Below are 20,703 nucleotides of genomic sequence, written 5' to 3' on the forward strand. Positions count from 1 at the left end.
CATAAACTTAATCAGAAGCTCCAGAATATTTGTTTTCTTGGGAGGTAACTAAGGACCCTTTACGCACTGATGTCCCAAAATATTAATTTTACTTGTGTATTTTGTAAGACTACCAAAAGCATTTAAAGGGGTATGGTAATGTCCCAAACCCATTTGCCCCTTTCAGCAGCATTTGTTTTGCAGCGCCGTTTTACTTGTGTCCACTACTGACCCCCCCCTGTCCACAAATGCTCACACTAATTACTACATGTCAACCATGGCCCTATTCTGGGTAGAGTTTGTATGTTCTCCCCGTATCTGCGTGCTCCAGTTTCCTCCCACACTCCAAAAATGTACTAGTAGGTTAATTGGCTGCTATTAAATTGACCCGTGTCTCTGTCTGAGTGTGTGTATATGTTAGGGAATTTAGACTAAGGTCCAAAGGGGCAGGGACTGATGTGAGTGAGTTCTCTGTACAGCGCTGCGGAATTACTGGTGCTATATAGATGATGATAATGTCAAACTCAATTGTGTTAGACACGCGTTGCCACTAGCATTTGCTTAGAACAGATATAAAAGTTGACTCTTCTATGCTGTGAACGGACATATTGAAGTGGTTGGGACAGATGAGGTGGACAAAATGTGTGGAGTATTATCAGGAAATAAAAATAAATAAAAATGATGTAAACAAAAACAAGAAACTACTATTCCCTGAAATAAACCTTCACATTCCACTCGCATATGGGACAACCAGCAGTCTTATGTTACACAATGTTGCCTTTAGAATGAAAATAGCTGTTTATCTATTTCTTGCGGTGGAAATTAATCAATCTTTTGGCTCAAGATACTGGATTACAGCTGCAATAACAACAAGGAAAGCTTGTAGTGAAATCCACAGACCTTTAAACACACATTACAAATTCAACTCCCCTTCAAAGCTTGTTTAGAACAGTTTTTTTCTTAGAATAGATTAGTATAATATACAGCTAAAGTTGGAGACCTGTGAGCTCTGACATATTGCGTTTCGTGTATGAGACACCTGACCATAACGCAGCTCTGAGTACATGGCTAACGTATAGTTCTACGTTACTAGTTACTACGGACAGGCAAACCTTTGGTGAGTGAGTGTGACCCTGCATGAGATTCAGCACCAGTGGAGGTGGACAGTGCTTAGGGATCTGCTTGTACTTCCTAGAATCTCCATGGCCTAACATTACTGGGAGTACAATGAAAATACAGACAGCCAAGAAGAATAGCTAAGAATACCCAGCAGAGACAATTTAATTAGGATAGATGCCCCATTCACCAGATTTCTTAAGGACATTTTAATATATATTACAATATATCCATCCTGAAGATGACAGAAGGGGAAGATGAAGCATCTAATAATTTGCTCCGTGTACACAGGATCTGGTGTTACCCCTCTACCCGTGCACCCTTAGTCTTTCTTATATCAACATAGATAAGACCACAGTGAAAGCCACCTGCATTTACTTATCACGAGGGAACAAAGAGTAAAACTGCTCATCTTCACCAACCTACCCCCATTTATGCTCTAGTGACACGGTATAAAGTTCCATAGGCATACACACTTTAAATAAAGTCAGAAAAAGGTATGTATGAAACAGAACACATGAACGTGGGGTGTGGGGTGTGGGCTTACAGAGGCCAACAGGCCTGAGCAGAGAGGTCTGTGTACTGCAGCTAAAAAAGTTATTTAGGAGGCAGAGATTAAAGGTCTAGTAATATTTTGGAATTGGAGGGAAAGACAGGGATCTACACAAAGACCTAAGCGCCATTAATCAGGACTATTGAAATGACAGCCTCAATATTAGTATTACCGTTCATTTATACAGCACTGACATATTATGCATCACAGTGTAGATAATTTATTCTTTTACATCAGTACCTGTCCCAGTGCAATTTACAATCTACTATGCCGAACACAGGCACTAACACCCACACACTCTGCTGCCTCTAATTAGCTTGAAAGATTATATAGATTGATGATATCCTCTTTTAACGGAATTCACCCTGTAAAAATGTAGAGTATTTACAATAAATATGTAATGTACCCCCATATAAAACAGAATTGGTTCCCATGGAGAATGGAGCAATTCTATTACTGCAAATTTGAATCAGATAACTCAGCTATTTAATGAATCAATCTCCATAAACTTGCTTCAGCATTTGTAACTTAAAAATAAAATACAAGTAAAAAGCTTACACCTGGAAGTCATACGGAATGAGCCACACTTACGTAAACTGGTTGAGTAATACGAGCATATTAAATCTTGCTTCTTTTTTCCCCCAATATGTTTGTAAGAATTACCAATAGAACACATTGAAACTAGTGTGCAGATGCATCATACGCAAAGGGAGCATCCGTATATTCAACTCTAAATCAGACTCTCTATGTTTAAAGAAAATAAAACAGCTGCTCAGCACAGTCTTTCCAACTTTACTTGGAAACTGTATTGCATAATGATTTACAAAACAAAGTGGCCATCCTTAAAATGATGATATACAGCAAACCTTTTTCTTTTCAGAAACATTTCGCATGGCCTTACGGTTTAAAATACAAACTAATAAAATGAAACAAAGTGAAATATTGGGGAACATTTCTGTTTGGTTCAGATAATGCCCACGGGGGTAAAATGAAAAAGTCACACTTTCCAAAATGGATTTGGATTCGGTGAACTCTCGGCATTAAGGTATACATAGCCGTAAATATGTCCATCAAACGCTTCCTGCTGGGCACCAATTACGTTTTATTGTTTAGTTCACACGTCTGCTGTTTTGTGCATAATATTTCTGGGTCAATTAATCGACAAATCAAAGGTTTTGCGACACTTTACATTCTGTGCTCAGGGCCTCTAAAACACTCAAAAGATTTATTTCCATTGAGGACCACTTAACCCAATCCACTCCCCTTCATTCCCATTAACATGGTCAAGGACTGGGTGAAAATACAAACCAAACCTATATGTACCATTAACCCCTTCCATTCAGCAATCAATGTCTTCATAAAGTATTTCATAGTCCTCAAAAAGAAAATGAGAACTAATTCTATGTACAAATCACCATCAAACATGCACCCAACTAGATACAGAACCAGATATATAGATAGTACATATTCTACAATTAAAATAATACTATTAAAATGTATAATATTAATTATATTGTTTTGTGGTATCTTTGGCTTTGTATATCAGGTAGGCATGCGCTATATGTTAACATTCAGCTGAATTAGAAATACGTTAAATACAAATTCTACCAAAAGGACAAAACTAATTTTAACCCCCCCATATCTGTGTTATAATAAATCAAGAAGATCAAGTGAATCAGAAATGTTGCTCTTGGAAGAGAAAACTGTGTCCTTCCAAAATCGCATGGGAATAAGGATTCAGATTCAGTTGTCAAATACAAAGGATTCGGATAAAGCCAAAACCCCTGAGACCAGGCCAAATTGACTTGTATTTTCTTGTAGTTTATGTCATGGAAAAAAAAAACATGTCCCTGCTTTAAAAAGTCTTAAAGGGAAAATATACTCTGTCTGAAAGGGTTTTATATGTACAGAATACTCGGCACAAAGATCCCCAATTTATCTGCATTTTCCTATTTTCAGACAGAAGAAAACCACCACACTAACGTAGGCCAAAGAAAATTGAAATTACACCAATGGACCATAGAACAGTGCCTTGATGGCCAAATTATCATATAAATGAAGTAATAGATTGGATTCAATATGCAATGCCTTTTGTGACACTTGAACCTGGGAGTACTGATGTTTTACATGGGAAGCCAAGTTCTACAAACATTTGTTTTACAAAGCTGTCAATACAAGCTCCATTGTATAGTCCATTTTCCACCTGAAACATCGTGCATTTTTGGTTTTATTATGAAACTAAAACACTCCCATTGTTAAAGAATGACATCACAAATCTCTTAAATCTCTTGTAAAATTGAAACTTTTTGGAACACTACCATAACCACTCTGGAGCAAGGATAATTTAGGACAACCATTCAAATCCATTACGCTCATTGAGGAACATTTGTTAAAAATAGAGCTTGAGAAAGATCCCGTGACAGGGGATCGAAACACGTCGGTGGCTCTGCTTATTTCTGTGTTCATCAAGACCGTACTGGATTACATATCTCTGTGAGGACATCTGTAACTGCTGAACTCTGCGGCTTGTACATCACGCTGATTGCCATTTGCAATTTGGATTCCGCTGGACTTCACTCATTTTCCATCACAGTGTCTGATATTGTTGGATCAGAGTTAAACATACTACACGCTGATTATCAACTGTTTTCCGGTAGGAGTATTTATGTTTTAACAGTTATTAAAGAAACATTTTTATCTTGGAGATGTCCGTCTTCTTTCCCTCTCGCTATATCGGTTGAGATGATTAAGAGATGGAAAGTTTTTGTAGTGCCAATACTAAAGATTACTCATGAGTAGTACCCCCTGCGGGAGATTTCCCACACCGTAGGAGGATTATAGACTGCACCTGGTGGAACGTTTATCTTGAAAGCTTTCAGCTTGAGACTGCGATTTATTATTATATCTTTTTATTATTTGTATTATTTCCAATACATTGTATGTCATTGTATACTTGTTATTAGGATTACCTAGTCCAATTCAATATCATACAGGATTACGCTATTGCTTTTCCTTTTCTCTTTACATGTGTACCACCATTGGAGAGTGAATAGAATTGGATACATCTAGACGATCAAATATAAGTATTTGTTTATTCATTTAATAATTTTGTCGTGTTATTTGGGGTTCCACAGCGCAGAAAGATCAATCTATCTTTTCAAAAATAGAGCACAGTACATATAGGGCAGACATCTGCACAAGACTAATAGGGATGTTGAACTGTCAGTATTTTGTGGTCTAAAGGCCTCTGATACCTGTCTCCCAGCAGATCTGTACTGGCATTAAACATGCACCTTTCTTGGTGCGGTAAAATGTTTAGGCGGGACAATCCTGTCGTTACGACTACAGGAGCTCTGAGCGTTTGCCCCACGGTGACAGCATGCGGTACACACCTGCCATGAGTGTACGCGGCAATGCAGAAGAGTTTCCAAAAAAGGAATGTTGGGGAACTGCTGGCACTTCAAATCGCATTGGGATTGTACCACATTACCATCTGAACATGCCCCCAGCTGGGAGTGACCACAGCCACTTTTGAATCTCGCAAGGGGTAAATGTTGGGAGGTGTGCATTAACAAAAGGGGGGGGGGGGTGGGGGGGAATCTCAAGTGCCTCTTCAATCATCTATACGTCACCTATGGAGCTTATTAGCTAGAAACCCACCACTAAGGAACGTCCACATAACCCTCACAGCCCTTAATCAACGCAGCTTTCGTGACTTTCCTCTAACACTTTATGGGGAAACCGATTCGACATTCTCTTCATTTACTTTTATCATTTCTACAACATTTCCAGCGTTGTGCAGTTGGCAACCAGCGTTCTTTAATAAGAAATATTCGTACATGAACAGAACTAAATACAAAATGTTGCATTATGAATAAACAACAAGAGAACGAACCTGTAGACGGGAAGACCTCATTCAATAGCACCTCACTTAGACCTGCAGGACCAGAGCTGTTGGTACTGTACGACCAGCTTTGAAGTATCACTTGCAGGAGAAGCGTTTGAGCTCTTGTAGCTTGAATGGTCAGATTAGGGAGCTCAAAAATGTATTCAGTCACTGGCACATGCGTACGCTGCGTCCTGGACAGGGAACAAAAATATACACATATTTGTATAAAAATGTTACACATTCCATCCGCTCGTGTCTAAAAGTTGCCCCCACACACGCACAATTTTATTCTATGATGTGATCATAAGATAAGATCTTACAATTAAATGTGACATATGAGCAGAGCCGGATTAATATATTGGTCTTTCTGGGCTATAGCCCAGGGCCCTCGGGCAGCTGGGGGGCCCTAACAAAGATTATAAACTCAAGTAAGACGGCTCAAATACCATGAGAGCCACACCACCTCTATTACCAACAGAAATGATGGAGTTAAGAAACTGAGGGGTAGATTCATTAAAGCTTCTAAAACTGAAAAGTGGAGGTGTTGCCTATAGCAACCAATCACATTCTAGCCATCATTTATCTAGTGCATTCTAGAAAATGATAGCTGGAATCTGATTGGTTGCTATGGGCAACACCTCCACTTTTCCATTTTTAGAAGCTTTAGTAAATCTACAACTAAAAATTATTCAGAAACACATTCCACAAAGCTGTGATAAAAAAAAAAAAACAATAATTGCACAGTTACAGAATGGATCTGTCTAAATAAATGTTTATTTTCCATTTGCTTTTTTGATGGAATTGAACATAAATCTTTCTGTGTGTGGCATTCATAAAATCAAATTTGATTAAAACTATTTGATCAAGTCTTCGAGAATTGAAAGGGAAAAACCTAACCTATTGTATCTGAACACAATTGCATATTGAAGGTGTGGGGAAGGTAAGGAATTTAGACTATTAGCTCCTGTGGGGCAGGGACTAATGTGAATGTTTAAATCTTCTTTGTAAATCGCTTTGCAAAATGTTGGCGCAATACAAATAAACTTTAATAACAATAAATGATTATATTAATTGCAGGTAAGGTAAAAGGTCCCTGTGTGTAGTAATGTTTTTGATCTTTTTTTGATGCAATCCAATTAACATCTGATCTGCCAAAAATTCAGCATAACTTGTATGTTGAACTTGAAAGGAGATTGGTACAATAATAGTTGCGCTTTTTTCAGATATTTTAATATGTGTAGACCTCTTTTACGTTTACACCTTCATCTTAAAAAGATGTTTCATCCTTTAGAAGACTTAATTGTATTTCATTATATTAGTAAAGTTTGCAGGAGGACACACACAAGCCAAAAAGTTAAGGTCGTCTGAAGGTGGACAAGAATTGGAGCAGTGCTTGATACCATTACCACTCAGACACCTGGAGAAATTGAGCAAAGTCTGTGCACAAGCCATTTCTGATCTTCTATATGACATTAAAACATGGTAAAACATTCTACTTAATCAGAATATGACACAGACAATATATCTTTAACATGTTTCTATTTCAGTTGAACTTTTAACTTAACGGTGTTAAATGCTGCAAATCAATTCCGCCAGCAACTGGTCTTTAGAGGCCCATTGCCTCCCAATTACAACCTCACCTCCCATTATGTCACAAATCTAAATGTCTCACTCAATCAATAAGAGGCCGGGACACAGGGACTGGTGACCCACTGGCTCAAGTCCCTTTAACATCACTTAAATTATCCTTCTTCACATAGACTTTCTTGGCATAAACTTGTGAAAGGGACTGAATTTCCTCCACGGGGATACAAACATCTTTAAACCTGATACTAAGCTATACACCAAAGATATCACTTTGATTTACTGCAATGCAATGTTCAAGTGGAATAAACAACATTTTCTGGCACGGTTTGCACATGTCATGTGAAGAATACAATGGATACACAATACTGAATTCTTTACAAGCAAACCACAAATCTGTCACACATTTGTTACAGATAAATAGTCCCTGGGCCGTTATAGCACTGCTGAGAAATCAATGTAGTTTTCATTATTAATGGCCCTTCTATATATGTGCAACAGATTCATTTGAACCTGACACAATGAGTTTAACATGAATTAAATCATCAACCTTAAATTATACTGAGTGATAGACAGGTTCCTCACTGTGTTAAAGTCCATCAGACTGTACTCTGGTCCTGCCGATCGTGTTGTATTTACATGGATATATGTATTATAGATTTTATATATTATACAACAATCAATAATAGCTCATAAAGAACAGACTGCTAACGTCTGTATGAACTCTACAATATATCAATTATTTGCTAGAACCGAAAACATACCAAGTAACTTTACAGTGGATTTAAAACATACATACAAACAAAAGGCAATTTGAAGTGCCAAACTGGGTCCAAACAAAAAGACTTGTTAACCAAAAATACCTCCCAAAAGCACAGTAAAGCATATATTGTTAATTAAAAACTTTAAAGATATGTGAAAATCCCAAATCAAATATTTTCTTATTGTGGATTTAAATAATCTCCAAGGAAATAAAGCAGCAAAGGACTTCTGTTTTCTTTTTCCGGTCTTATTAAATAAACAAGGAATTGTTGCCTTCTGCATTAGAAGCCGTATCATGTGTGCAGCAAATGCTCCCAATAAAAAGTTCATTAATTGAGAAAGAACAAGATAAAAGGCAAAGAGAGAGACCACGTCAGGTCTGCAACATTTCAGGGGTTAAATGTAAACATTACTTTCGGGAAAAGCAATTTAGTCACTGGAGCGCACCTGTTTATCCAGATTGATATTAGTCAATTATTGTTCTACAGTAAAAAGTATACAACCCTCTAGACGCACACATGCAAGGAAAGCCGGGCATTGGGGAATACTGGTTCTCACACGTTTCCTTACCGTAAACACACTTGGCAGCAGAGAACCATCAGGTCATGAATATGGGGACAAATGTGTTACAAGAAAGTAAAGCATGAACACAACTCAACAATTAGACCTAAAGGCAAAGAAAATTGAAAATGGAGAGTTTGTATTGCAGACGTTAGCCAATAACTAAGAGAAACTATATTACACATGCTGCAATCCATATAAGCCAAACAAATGTTAACTTTCATTGGTTCCACACAATGATTTATTCATTTAGTATGACATGACCGAAAAGATGCATTGGTTTGGAGGACAGGAAGAATGAATTGGAAGCGCTCTATTGTTTATTAATCCAATGACCCACACAAGAATCAGTCAGTCATTGTTGGACAGTATTGGCCTCTTAGAAATCATTTTAGGATTCAAACCAGTTTAGGCAATTACTTTGCACCCACACATATAGCTATTTCTTGTTAATTGGTTATAAAACCAATCATTAACATGGCTGTGGGTGGGGCTTCTTAAAATGCTAATAGCTGATATCTGATTGGTTGCTGTGGGTTTCGTCACACTAATTCTCTTTGCATAGTGTTACTGAATAACACCACAGGTTCTTCTGTAGTGTACTGTACTGTAAAGCTGCCAAAATAGTCTATGCTGCATTTTAAACTCGAAGGGCATACGGAGTATAAATCAGGGAGCATGACTAAAATGGCAATTATTATCTGTTTGAAATACAAAGTCTTAAAGATGTATCTTTATTCTGAAGATTTAAAGACACTCATAATGTTTTGGGGCTGAAAGTGATACACTGCATACATGAGGCTCTAGTGCTGAATTCAGAGGTGAGATTATTGGTTGCCTATGTAAGCGTTCCATCATAAACCATGAGCTAATTCTCTGATATCTCTCAGTGCAGCCTGCAGTATGTTTGCCACTGTAGATGACCAAATAAAGTATCGGGAGACTGCGGTCTGCTGCTTCTATGCACAGGGAGAGCGAGACTCACGCCGTATCATTTGCAGCTATTTTCCTACTGATAGGCCCTTATTCATTAAGACCTCTTGCTCGGTCTGACCCTTTTTCCACAGCCTGACCACATCCTGCACCTCGCATGTGACACCACATCCACCGGGCACCTCGCCTGTGACACCACATCCACCGGGCACCTCGCCTGTGACATCACATCCACCGGGCACCTCGCCTGTGACATCACATCCACCGGGCACCTCGCCTGTGACATCACATCCACCGGGCACCTCGCCTGTGACATCACATCCACCGGGCACCTCGCCTGTGACATCACATCCACCGGGCACCTCGCCTGTGACATCACATCCACCGGGCACCTCGCCTGTGACATCACATCCACCGAGCACCTCACCTGTGACATCACATCCACCGGGCACCTCGCCTGTGACATCACATCCACCGGGCACCTCGCCTGTGACATCACATCCACCGGGCACCTCGCCTGTGACATCACATCCACCGAGCACCTCACCTGTGACATCACATCCACCGGGCACCTCGCCTGTGACATCACATCCACCGGGCACCTCGCCTGTGACATCACATCCACTGGGCACGTGACCTGAGGCATCACATCCACCGGGTACCTCGCCTGTTACATCACATCCACCGGGTACCTTGGCTGTGACATCACATCCACTGGGCACGTGACCTGAGGCATCACATCCACCGGGTACCTCGCCTGTGACATCACATCCACCGGGTACCTTGGCTGTGACATCACATCCACCGGGCACATCACCTGAGGCATCACATCCATTGGGCACGTCACCTGAGGCATTTCATCCACCGGGCACATCGCCTGTGACATCACATCCACCGGTTACCTTGGCTGTGACATCACATCCACCAGGCACACACTAGTTCCTCTCCAATTATCCAGACCTATTGCCATGTCATAAGAGATAACATCACTGATAAAACTTCCTATGACACAAAGCTCCTAAATTCCCTCTGCTTCTCATGGATATATGTACGCGTGAAAAGCCTATGTTATACACAGCTTAATTGTAACACTGTACTTAGCAAAGCTAGAAGTAATTCTGTAAACATTTCCTACTAGTCTCAATATACGTAGAAATCTTATGAAAGTGGGACGATTGTTGGGGCAAGTTTTGCAGTAGCTTCAGAAACCAATTGTTAATGTTTTAGAATGAAAAGTAAGTGAGAAGAAAGAAGCGCACACTGCAGAATGGTGATCTAAGTTCATTAATTCCAACTGCAAGGCAGAAACAGTCAAGGAACTGCAGATCAAATGGCAGCAAGCTTCAACCTGTGGTGCAAACTTCCAGATTAATAAAGAAAACACTTAACCAGTCTGACGATAGCTCCGCAGAGCAGAACACCATAATCGGACTGCAGTGTTTAAACACCTGCCAATGGACGATTTTGTTTCACGTATTCATCCATTGATTGATTTAGGACTCATCAACACAGCCAGAAAACCATACCTCACAATTGTTCCGATTTTGGCAGTACATTCCAATTCGCAGGCTACAAAAGGGGTGGGGCTTAACCAAAAGACTGTGTGGTTTGCCTATATTTGTACCATTTGTGGGTGGGGTTTGGGCAGAATGGGGCAGGGCTTATTTTGTCGCAATTTCATGATTCTCAGTGTTGGGAGGTATGAGAAAACCCAAGTTGCATTACAAACTGAACACAGTACAAGTAGATCATCAGGTAAATAAGGTCAGCAACAGATTGACTGCTGAGTATCTCATCTGCTGTATGAACAAGGGTTCACTTGCCAGCGGTAAGCTTGCGCTCACTTGCCAGCGGTATGCTTACGCTCACTTGCCAGCGGTATGCTTACGCTCACTTGCCAGCGGTATGCTTGCGCTCACTTGCCAGCGGTATGCGTGCGCTCACTCGCCAGCGGTATGCTTGCGCTCACTCGCCAGCGGTATGCTTGCGCTCACTCGCCAGCGGTATGCTTGCGCTCACTCGCCAGCGGTATGCTTACGCTCACTCGCCAGCGGTATGCTTACGCTCACTCGCCAGCTGTATGCTGACGCTCACTCGCCAGCGGTATGCTGACGCTCACTCGCCAGCGGTATGCTTGCGCTCACTCGCCAGCGGTATGCTTACGCTCACTCGCCAGCGGTATGCTTACGCTCACTCGCCAGCTGTATGCTGACGCTCACTCGCCAGCGGTATGCTTGCATCACAACATGAGAAACCTCTTCTGTGGAGGTGCCCCTAAAATCCTAAAATAATACTACACAAAGCAAGGCTACCGCAAGTGTCTGTAATCCGGTTTGCAGACTAGAAATAGTGAACAGGTCGTTTACAATACAAATAAAAGGAAAGCTATTACATGGTCATTACAAGTAATAAAAAAGCTGTTCAAGCAACTAAGTCACTGTCAAAAGCACAGCATGTCCCTTGAATTCAAGCCATTAACATTGTAATTCATTTTTATTATCACCAAAACAAGCCACATTTACCAAACCAAAAGATAGCGATGCAAAACAAACAAGCCTCTACTTTAATTATAATGAAGCATTTAAACGAACACAGCTAGAAAACAAACCATAAATACATGATCTAAAAGCAACACTAATGTGTCATTCAAGCCACCACAAACTGCATAAGTGCTTGATATAAGGAAAGTGCTTTCTTACACATTTTCATAATATGTTTGGTTTTGTAAGAAGTAATTTCCGTATGTTAAAATACTTTCATGCAAAAAATAATGTACCCTGTATAATACATATATATATATACACACACACACACACACACACACATATATATATGTATGTATATATATATATATATATATATATATATATATATACATATATACACACATACATACATATATATATATATATATATACATACATACATACACACACATTTATACACACACACATATGAGAGAGTGCAGGAGCGCTCTGTGGGGGGTGACATTTGGGGTGTGTTTGGAAAGAGTTTTAGGGACCAAGACAGCTCAACTTGCTTATATTTCACAAGCAACGGTATTCTAAGGTAGTATTTGCTACCACATGCAAAATAAAGTTACCAAATCACAGGTTGAAAGGCTCACCTTATACGAACACACTATTGGTTGGTGATCTTTTGTACTCTGCATGTTGTGATATACCCCTGTCTGCATACTGTGACACTTACACTTCCTCCCCAACCCCTCCCTTTCTCCTTTACCATTATGAACATTCTCAGTTTTCCTTACTTTAATTTTACATTATTAAAACGGCTCTTTCATCATTCCTACAATTTCTACTAAAAAGTTATGATACAAATTAAAGAAAAGTAAACAAAAAATCTCACATGGACAAGTCCTTAACAATACACATTGATTAAATAAACTCTATACCAAGAGGAACGGTTGATATTATCACACGTGTGACTAGGGCAGCACGGTGGCGAAGTGGTTAGCACTTCTGCCTCACAGCGCTGGGGTCATGAGTTCAATTCCCGACCATGGCCTTATCTGTGTGGAGTTTGTATGTTCTCCCTGTGTTTGCGTGAGTTTCCTCCGGGTGCTCCGGTTTCCTCCCACACTCCAAAAACATACTGCTAGGTTAATTGGCTGCTATCAAAAATTGACCCTAGTCTACCTCTCTCTGTCTGTGTGTGTGTATGTTAGAGAATTTAGATTGTAAGCTCCAATGGGGCAGGGACTGATGTGAATGAGTTCTCTGAACAGCGCTGCGGAATCAGTGGCGCTATATAAATAAATGGTGATGATGATGATGACTAGATTTAGCCTAGCTATAGGGTTGCTAGCTATACATGTTACTTAGGCTATAACCGACTTTTATTTATATTTATTTATTTATAAGGTGCCACAGATTCCGTAGCACCAGATACAGAAGCAAGTAACAAATAGATGGGGTAATACACATAGACTCACAGATGAGTGTGAGTAATGCTAAGGGTGCTCAGTTAGATTGCAGCAAAAGAGAGACAGTAGGACTAGCTGGGCATAAATGGAAATGGCAGGCGAAAGAAAAGGAGGTGATGGATAAGGAGGTGGTAGGATAGGCGAGCTTCAAAAGATAAGTTTTGAGTTAGCATTTGAAGGACTGAAGGTAGGGGGAGAGTCGAGTGAGGCAGGGTAGGGAGTACTACAGATTGGGGGCAGGACGGCAGAAGTCTCAGAAGTGTGCATGGGAGAAGGCAATTAGAGTTGTATTGAGGAGGAGGTAAAAGGCAGAGCGGAGTGGCAGGCTAAGTATGTACCTCGAGACAAGGTCAGAGATGTAAGGGGGAGAAGTGCTGGTAAGTGATTTGTAAGTGAGGGTAAGGATCTTGATTGAATTCTGAAATGGATGGAGGGATTTACACAAAGGAGTAGCGGAAGAGGATCGAGGGGATAGGAAGATGAGCCTAAATGCAGCATTCTGTATGGATTAAAGGTCAGAAAAGTGAGAGTCAGGAAGGCCAGTGAGAAGGAGGTTGCAATAGTCGAGACGAGAAATGATGAGTGAATGAAACAGGTTTTTGATTGCTTCCTGGGAGATGAAGGGAAGGTTTTGGTGATGTTACGGAGGAGGAAGTGGCAGGATTTGGTGAGGGACCGGAAATGAGCTAAGGGCAGTGTCAGGGGTGACTCCAAGGCAGTGGGCTTGGGTGACAGGAGAGAGAGGTATGTTGTTAACCAAGTGGGAGATATTGGGAGTGATAGCAACATTGGCTGGAGGAAAGATGATGAGCTCGGATTTAGAGATGTTGAGTTTGAGGAAGCGCTGTGACATCCATATAGTTACAGCCGAGAGACAGCTAGATACTTGGATTAGGAAGGAGGTAGAGAGGTCACGGGAGGAAAGATATATTTGCGTGTCATCAGCATAGAGGTGGTATTGGAGGTCAAATGATTGAATAAGTTCACCGAGAAAGGGGGTGTACAGAGAGAAGAGCAGAGAGACTCCAATAGAAAGAGGAAGAGTCAGAAGCAGAGATGCTAAAAGAACAGCAAGAGAGATAGGAATCAAACCAGGAGAGAGTTGTTTTGCAAAGACCTAGGGAGTGAAGGGTGATGAGAAGAGAAAGATCAATGATGTCAAAATCAGCAGAGAGGTCAAGTACGAGAAGGGGGAAGTGACCTTTGGATTTAGCTGAGACTAAGTCATTTGTTACTTTAGCCAAGGCAGTTTTAGTTGAGTGAAGGGAACGAAAGTCAGACTGGAGAGGGTCAAGAAGAAAAAGTGGGTCAGACGATTGAAGACAAGTCGTTCAAGAATTTTAAAAGCAAAGGGAAGCAGAGATATGGGGGTGATAGTTGGAGAGAGAGGATGGGTCAAGGGGAGGTTTCTTGAAAATAGGGGAGATAAGAGCATGCTTGAAGGCCAAGGGGAAGATACCAGCGGGGAGAGAGAGGTTAAAGAGGTGAGATAGGTGATGACAGGCATTGGGAGAGAGGGAGCGAAGGAATTTGGAGGGAATGGGGTCAAGAGGACAGGTTGTAGACCAAGAAGAGGATCTCAGACACAGTTACAGGAGGGTAGGAGCCAATGGTGGCAGAGTGAGTGATAGAGAGGACAGATGGGGGGACAGGAGTCTGGTGAAAACAGATATTGTCGAGAGATTTCATTTTGTCTCTACAGTAGGTGGCAAAGTCAAGAGCAGTGATGGACGAGGGGGGAGGACACAGTAGAGAATTAATGGTAGCAAAGAGGCGTTGTGGTTTATTGGACAGGAGGTGATGAGGTAAGTTAAAAAGGTTTGCTTGGCAAGAGAGAGGTCACTTAATTAATGATGTATGAACGCTACTTCTCTAACAGCGCAAATAGGCAACTCCTATTCAGGGGAATATATCCTGACTAAGCACAGGCCCACGGCACAGTGGGCAAAGGTCTGTACACAAATAGCATTTCCCAGAAACCTCACTCCTGAATCAGAGTCACTTAATTGCATTTTATGCATAACACTAATCTAAATCTCTAACCGTAAAGAGAAAATTAAAACTGGGCTATAATCCTTTAAATGGTGTATAAATGTCTTATAAAAACACACTTACATATCCCTTATATATCCTACCCATAATAAATGGATGTAAAGACTATTTTTTGTCATCAGGTCTAAATGAAGAACCTTATTTTCAACATTAAAATCTCTGATTCATCAGTCAGATAATAACCAAGGCGGCAATATTCCTACAGCTGTTTAAATATATTAACTTTGGAGATCAACATTATATACGGGTCTCAGAGTAGCTAAACTATCCTCTACAGACATGCTGAAGCCTAGCAGCGCATTCAGCTTAATACATTCATAGAGCTAGTAGTGATGATATGCAATCAAAAGTAGTATCACAGAAAGTGTCACACCCGCACAATATAATGTAACAGTTTTACACTAGTTGTTGAGTAGTTATTTGTGTTAATGTCCAGCACCAACTATCCTAACAATTAAAAATTTGTATTCAATTCATAACATAATATAACTTTTTAAATGTTTAATTGGTAACTTGGTGACTTACTTGTGTAATACGATACATTCCTCCCATCACTAAAAGCTCACAGACCTATTTGGCAAGAACCAAGTTAAATTGCAAATTGTTTTCTATCTTACAGTATAGTGATATTAAAAAATTATTTCAAATCTGAAATTTGGGCTCAATATGTAATAACAAGCTCTACAACAACCTGTTGACGGTCAGTGACAAACTTAACGCTTCACATCACACTAAGGGCCGGATATAGAGCTGGACATAATATGCCATGGGTCTGATCACATTTGTATGGCTGTATTTTTAGTTGCATATATCTTAAGATGCGTGCAACATGAAGCCTAGAATGTAGATATGACTATCGTAAAGATGCAGCGTCAACGCGAATTCATGCGAAGACTATGAGACATACAAAGATAGCACAACCTTAAAGGCTTATCTTAATGATGATACGTGTAATCCTAAATCAGATGCATCTCTAAGGGCATGGTTGCCTTAGATCTTTACACTCTTACTGTACTGAACGTACACCCGACACAACTCTCCAAACGCAAGAGGCCACTAAGCGACTAAGGCAGGCTCAACTGAAAATACAGCTGTAAGTTGTGCACTTGCACTGTGCGACCACCGTTATGCAAGTCGCAATTTTACATGGAGCAAATGGACTTGTGTCCAGCCCCAAGGCCCTGAATGTGCAAAAATAACACACACAGCAATACGCAAGAAACGTTTTTTTAGTTATTTGGACTCTATCATGTGTAACTTATTATTATAATCCCTCTACACAGTCACACAAACCATACATGTATTCTCTTCCATACTCAAACAACCCCCTGACCCCAAACCAGTATCGATATGTGACTGGATCACTGTCACATTGCCCCACAAACCATGTTTTCCCATTGCTATCTGGCTGGACCAATCTGCACCATGTGGCACCTCATGTATCTAACTTCTTATTTCCTATAGATGGTAAGCTTGTGAGAAGGGTCTTCTTACTGCTTTGCCTGTTTGTTAATACCCAGTCTTGCTTTATCACTGTGTTTGTTCCCAATTATACAGCGCTGAGGAATATGTTGGCGCTATATAAATAAATGTTAAGAAATAATGGCAGAGACTGAAGCAAGAAACTACCATGATTGGAATTTAACCAATCAATTCACTGGACACTATGTGTCTAACTAAATGCTCCTGAATAAGACACAGGTACAACATAATTTCATTGACCCACCAGAGTCATATACTATGTAACCCCATGGATATTAGAGATGGGTGAGCCCGCACTTCCTTATAAGTATGTGCAGCCACGTAGTAGAACCTATATAATAGAAGAGGGGAGTCCCCACCCTCCAGGGATGACTGTAGAATAGAAAGTGTAGGTTCTGGGCGCATTGATCGAGGTGTAAATGTAACAATTGAAAGAATTGGTGATATTTATTGACATGTAGTTGAACCTAACGTAATAACGGTAATTAAGCGCATTACTGTTACACGTAACACAGCCGATTGAATTCCCCCGTATATATGGACATCGACTCAATTAGATCCTATATCATATCTGGAATGCATTTTATATTTTTATGCAATGCATGATTTTCCATCTCAACTACAAGCCATTTGACCATTGATAATACTATCCACCACCAGTTTATGAATTGTGCTTTAATAATGTTGTATATTTGTTCTGGCCAGAACTCTTGTTTGTTTTTAAAAACTACATGTCAATAAATATCACCAATTCTTTCAATTGTTACATTTACACATCGATCAATGCGCCCAGAACCTACACTTTCTATTCTACTATGTAACCCCAGTCTATTTATTTTTATGGTGATTCTTGGGTGACATATTTGCTTGTTACAAATTCAAGCACCCGTTTTACTGCCTGGACACTAAATGGCTTGCAACTCATGCTTCCTAAACCTGCCGGTACACAATGTTCTTACCTTTCCTCCAATCTATATAAATCCAATCCTCACACCCCCTCTCTCCTAGGAGCACATTTTCACGAAAAAGCCTTTACACCTTCTCATGAATACACCCTCTGTCACTCCTGCATAGTACAGGGGTGCTATAGTAGATACACCAGCCCACAACCACCTTCTTCTCAACTCGTTACCCACATTTTGTTCTTTCTGTCCCGTTACTTAAAAGGTCTTCACACTCCTCTTCCTACTTACTGTGTCTGCAGCCTTGATGTCACCCTTGACTCTACTCTAAGCATTACGATACACATTCAGTCATTGGCACATTCAACATTTTCCAGAATGTGGTGCTTTACAAATATGGACGATACCTAAACTCCTCTCCAGTCTCTCTTTATTCCCTGCCTTGACTACTGCAACTTCCTGCTCTCTGGCATTCCCCACCATCATCTAACCAATATGTTCCAAATGCAGAGGTGAGACTGATATTTCTCTCTTATGCTCCATGTCGCTGCACCACACTGTAAATCCCTATACTTGCTCAAGATTACCTCTATAATTTAATTCAAGCTACTCACACACTTACCTTCAAAGCATTCACCATCTCATCCCCCTCATACATCTCGGACCTCGTTAGGAGATATTCTCCCTCTCGGATTCTTAGTCTGCCTCGGACACGCATCTCTCCTCCTCTCCAAATACCAACTCCCACTCACATCATCACAAACTCTCCCTTGCTGCTCCCCATTTATGGAGATCTCTGCCCAATTTGAATCTTCACCAACCTTTTCTCTTTCAAGAATCTCTGAAAGCTCACCACTAACTCCTCTTGTCTCACGAGCAGGGCCCTCTCTACCATCTATGTTACAGCCGTACTTACTTCGTGAACCTAATATGTACTTGTTCTGTTTTTATCTATGATTTGCCTTTACAACTGTCTGGTGCTGCAGGGATTTGTCACCTTACAAATAAAGAATGATGATTGGTATCGAATTTATATACAGGTTTGGGGCATCTACCACATTTAAATATTTTACATACAGTGCGATATATTACCATCCAAAGACTGTGGATACGTCTTATGGATGCATCTTACATGAAAAGACATGACAATTGATGCAAGTTATCAAGAAATTCATTTTGTGATTATGCTTTCCACCACTAAATACTTTCTAAATGAGTCATGATATCACTGCTAACAACTATTATAAGTGATGACATCTTTACTCATCAAAAACAAGACTACAGTTTACATATAATTGTGGCACTTGTATTTATATATATTTTTATTACATGTTGTGTGAGACGGTCAATTCTACAAATTAATAATAATCATAATAATTGTAATATAAAATCTTAGTTTAGAAGGAAAAGAAAATAATTTTCAGGTAAAGATGTGGCAACACTTCCCTTTTGGACTGGCCACACATTTTGTAGATTTCCTAATATAGCAGTAAAGTAATATAGCAGTAATATAAAATATATAATACTAACTATATAAACACACACATAATTATATATATATATATATATATATATATATATATATATATATATATATATATATACACACACACATACACACACACACACATATACATATGCACACACACACAAAACCAAACAAAACACCAGTCTACAATAATTTACATTTTTAGACATTACTAATACTTCCTTTAAAAGCACTCTAGACAGAAATTGTGCATCTGAGATTGAGCATTAACTTGCTGTAACTTTTAACGGTCACATTAATCTTGTGCAGACAGATCACTTGGTTCCATACAGCACCCCTACAACAGGAAATTCTTAAAGCTGCAGAAAAAGCTGGCACAAAATGGATTAGAGTACTGTGAAAATGGGAACACTTTGTAGACATTATTCAGGTCTAGTTGAAGACAGACAGTTACATCAAAGTGTGTTTCGGAAGACTGCTGCAGATTTACCAATTTATGACGAGGGCAATTTCTCCTCACCTGTTTCCTTGTCAGAACTTTTTTCCATCATTTCATTCTGCGCAGCTTATCTTTTACTGGCTCCATACAGTTCAAAGGTAATATGGTGAAACCCACATTTTATTCCACTAAGATCATCCGTGCTCTAACCCATCCTTTCAAAACCGAAATGTGCCTATTATACACGTGTAACATTGTGCTGCATGGCTAATTACATGAACAAGAAGAGAGCCATGTCCGATGAACACTGTACTTTAAATGCGCTTTTTAGGAGGTTTTAATACATTAAAACCAGATCAAAAACACAATATTCATCCACTTGAAGTCATCATTCTTTAGAAGAGATTAACAAACAACAAAAGCAACATTATTCTAACTATAATATATTGCAGGCCCGGCCAACCTGTATCTTTCCAGGTGTTGAGAAACTACAAGTCCCAGCATGCTGGCTATGTAATGTCAAAGCATGCTGGGGCTTGTAGTTTCACAACATCTGGAGAGCCACAGGTTGGCAAAGCCTGATATATTGTAAATGTTTAATTAAAGAGTAAAAAAATACATTTTATAGTATAAAACAGAACTTACACATAATAACATACCTGATAATACAATACTAAAAACTGATTGATGACATTGCCTGATTTTATAGCTGAATAAACAAATCTACCCTGATGTAACAAATAGCAAACTATTAGTAACCATCTTTTATCAGGTTGGTGTAATCAGGCTAATGAAAATCAATAAAGATTTGGTGGGTATGGGTTATAGAACATGGCACGCGCGTGTGTATGTGTGTGTGTAGTGTAGTATGCAACAGCCTACTAAGTAAAATGCATAAAAACAGCACAGATCAACTACATAAGCTAGCAAACTTCTTTTGTCATTATTTATCCAATACTCTAATTATGAGGCAAAAAAAATAACAAAATGATTGTTCAGCAGTTTTACTGCAGACA

The 20,703-nt window shown here is 39.8% G+C and overlaps 1 protein-coding gene across 5 annotated transcripts in view; it reads right to left on the reverse strand.

Moving 5' to 3' along the window:
• Positions 1-20,703, reverse strand: part of VPS13B (vacuolar protein sorting 13 homolog B) — a 718,815-nt gene that overhangs the window by 577,323 nt on the left and 120,789 nt on the right. For all 5 annotated transcript variants that reach the window (XM_075213864.1, XM_075213863.1, XM_075213867.1 and 2 more), the window contains exon 17: positions 5,544-5,728. In XM_075213864.1, coding sequence (XP_075069965.1) covers positions 5,544-5,728 — 185 coding nt within the window. The remainder of the gene's footprint in view (positions 1-5,543; positions 5,729-20,703) is intronic.

The sequence above is a fragment of the Mixophyes fleayi genome, chromosome 5 (genome assembly GCF_038048845.1).
Source record: "Mixophyes fleayi isolate aMixFle1 chromosome 5, aMixFle1.hap1, whole genome shotgun sequence".
Classification (NCBI taxonomy): Eukaryota; Metazoa; Chordata; class Amphibia; order Anura; family Limnodynastidae; genus Mixophyes; species Mixophyes fleayi.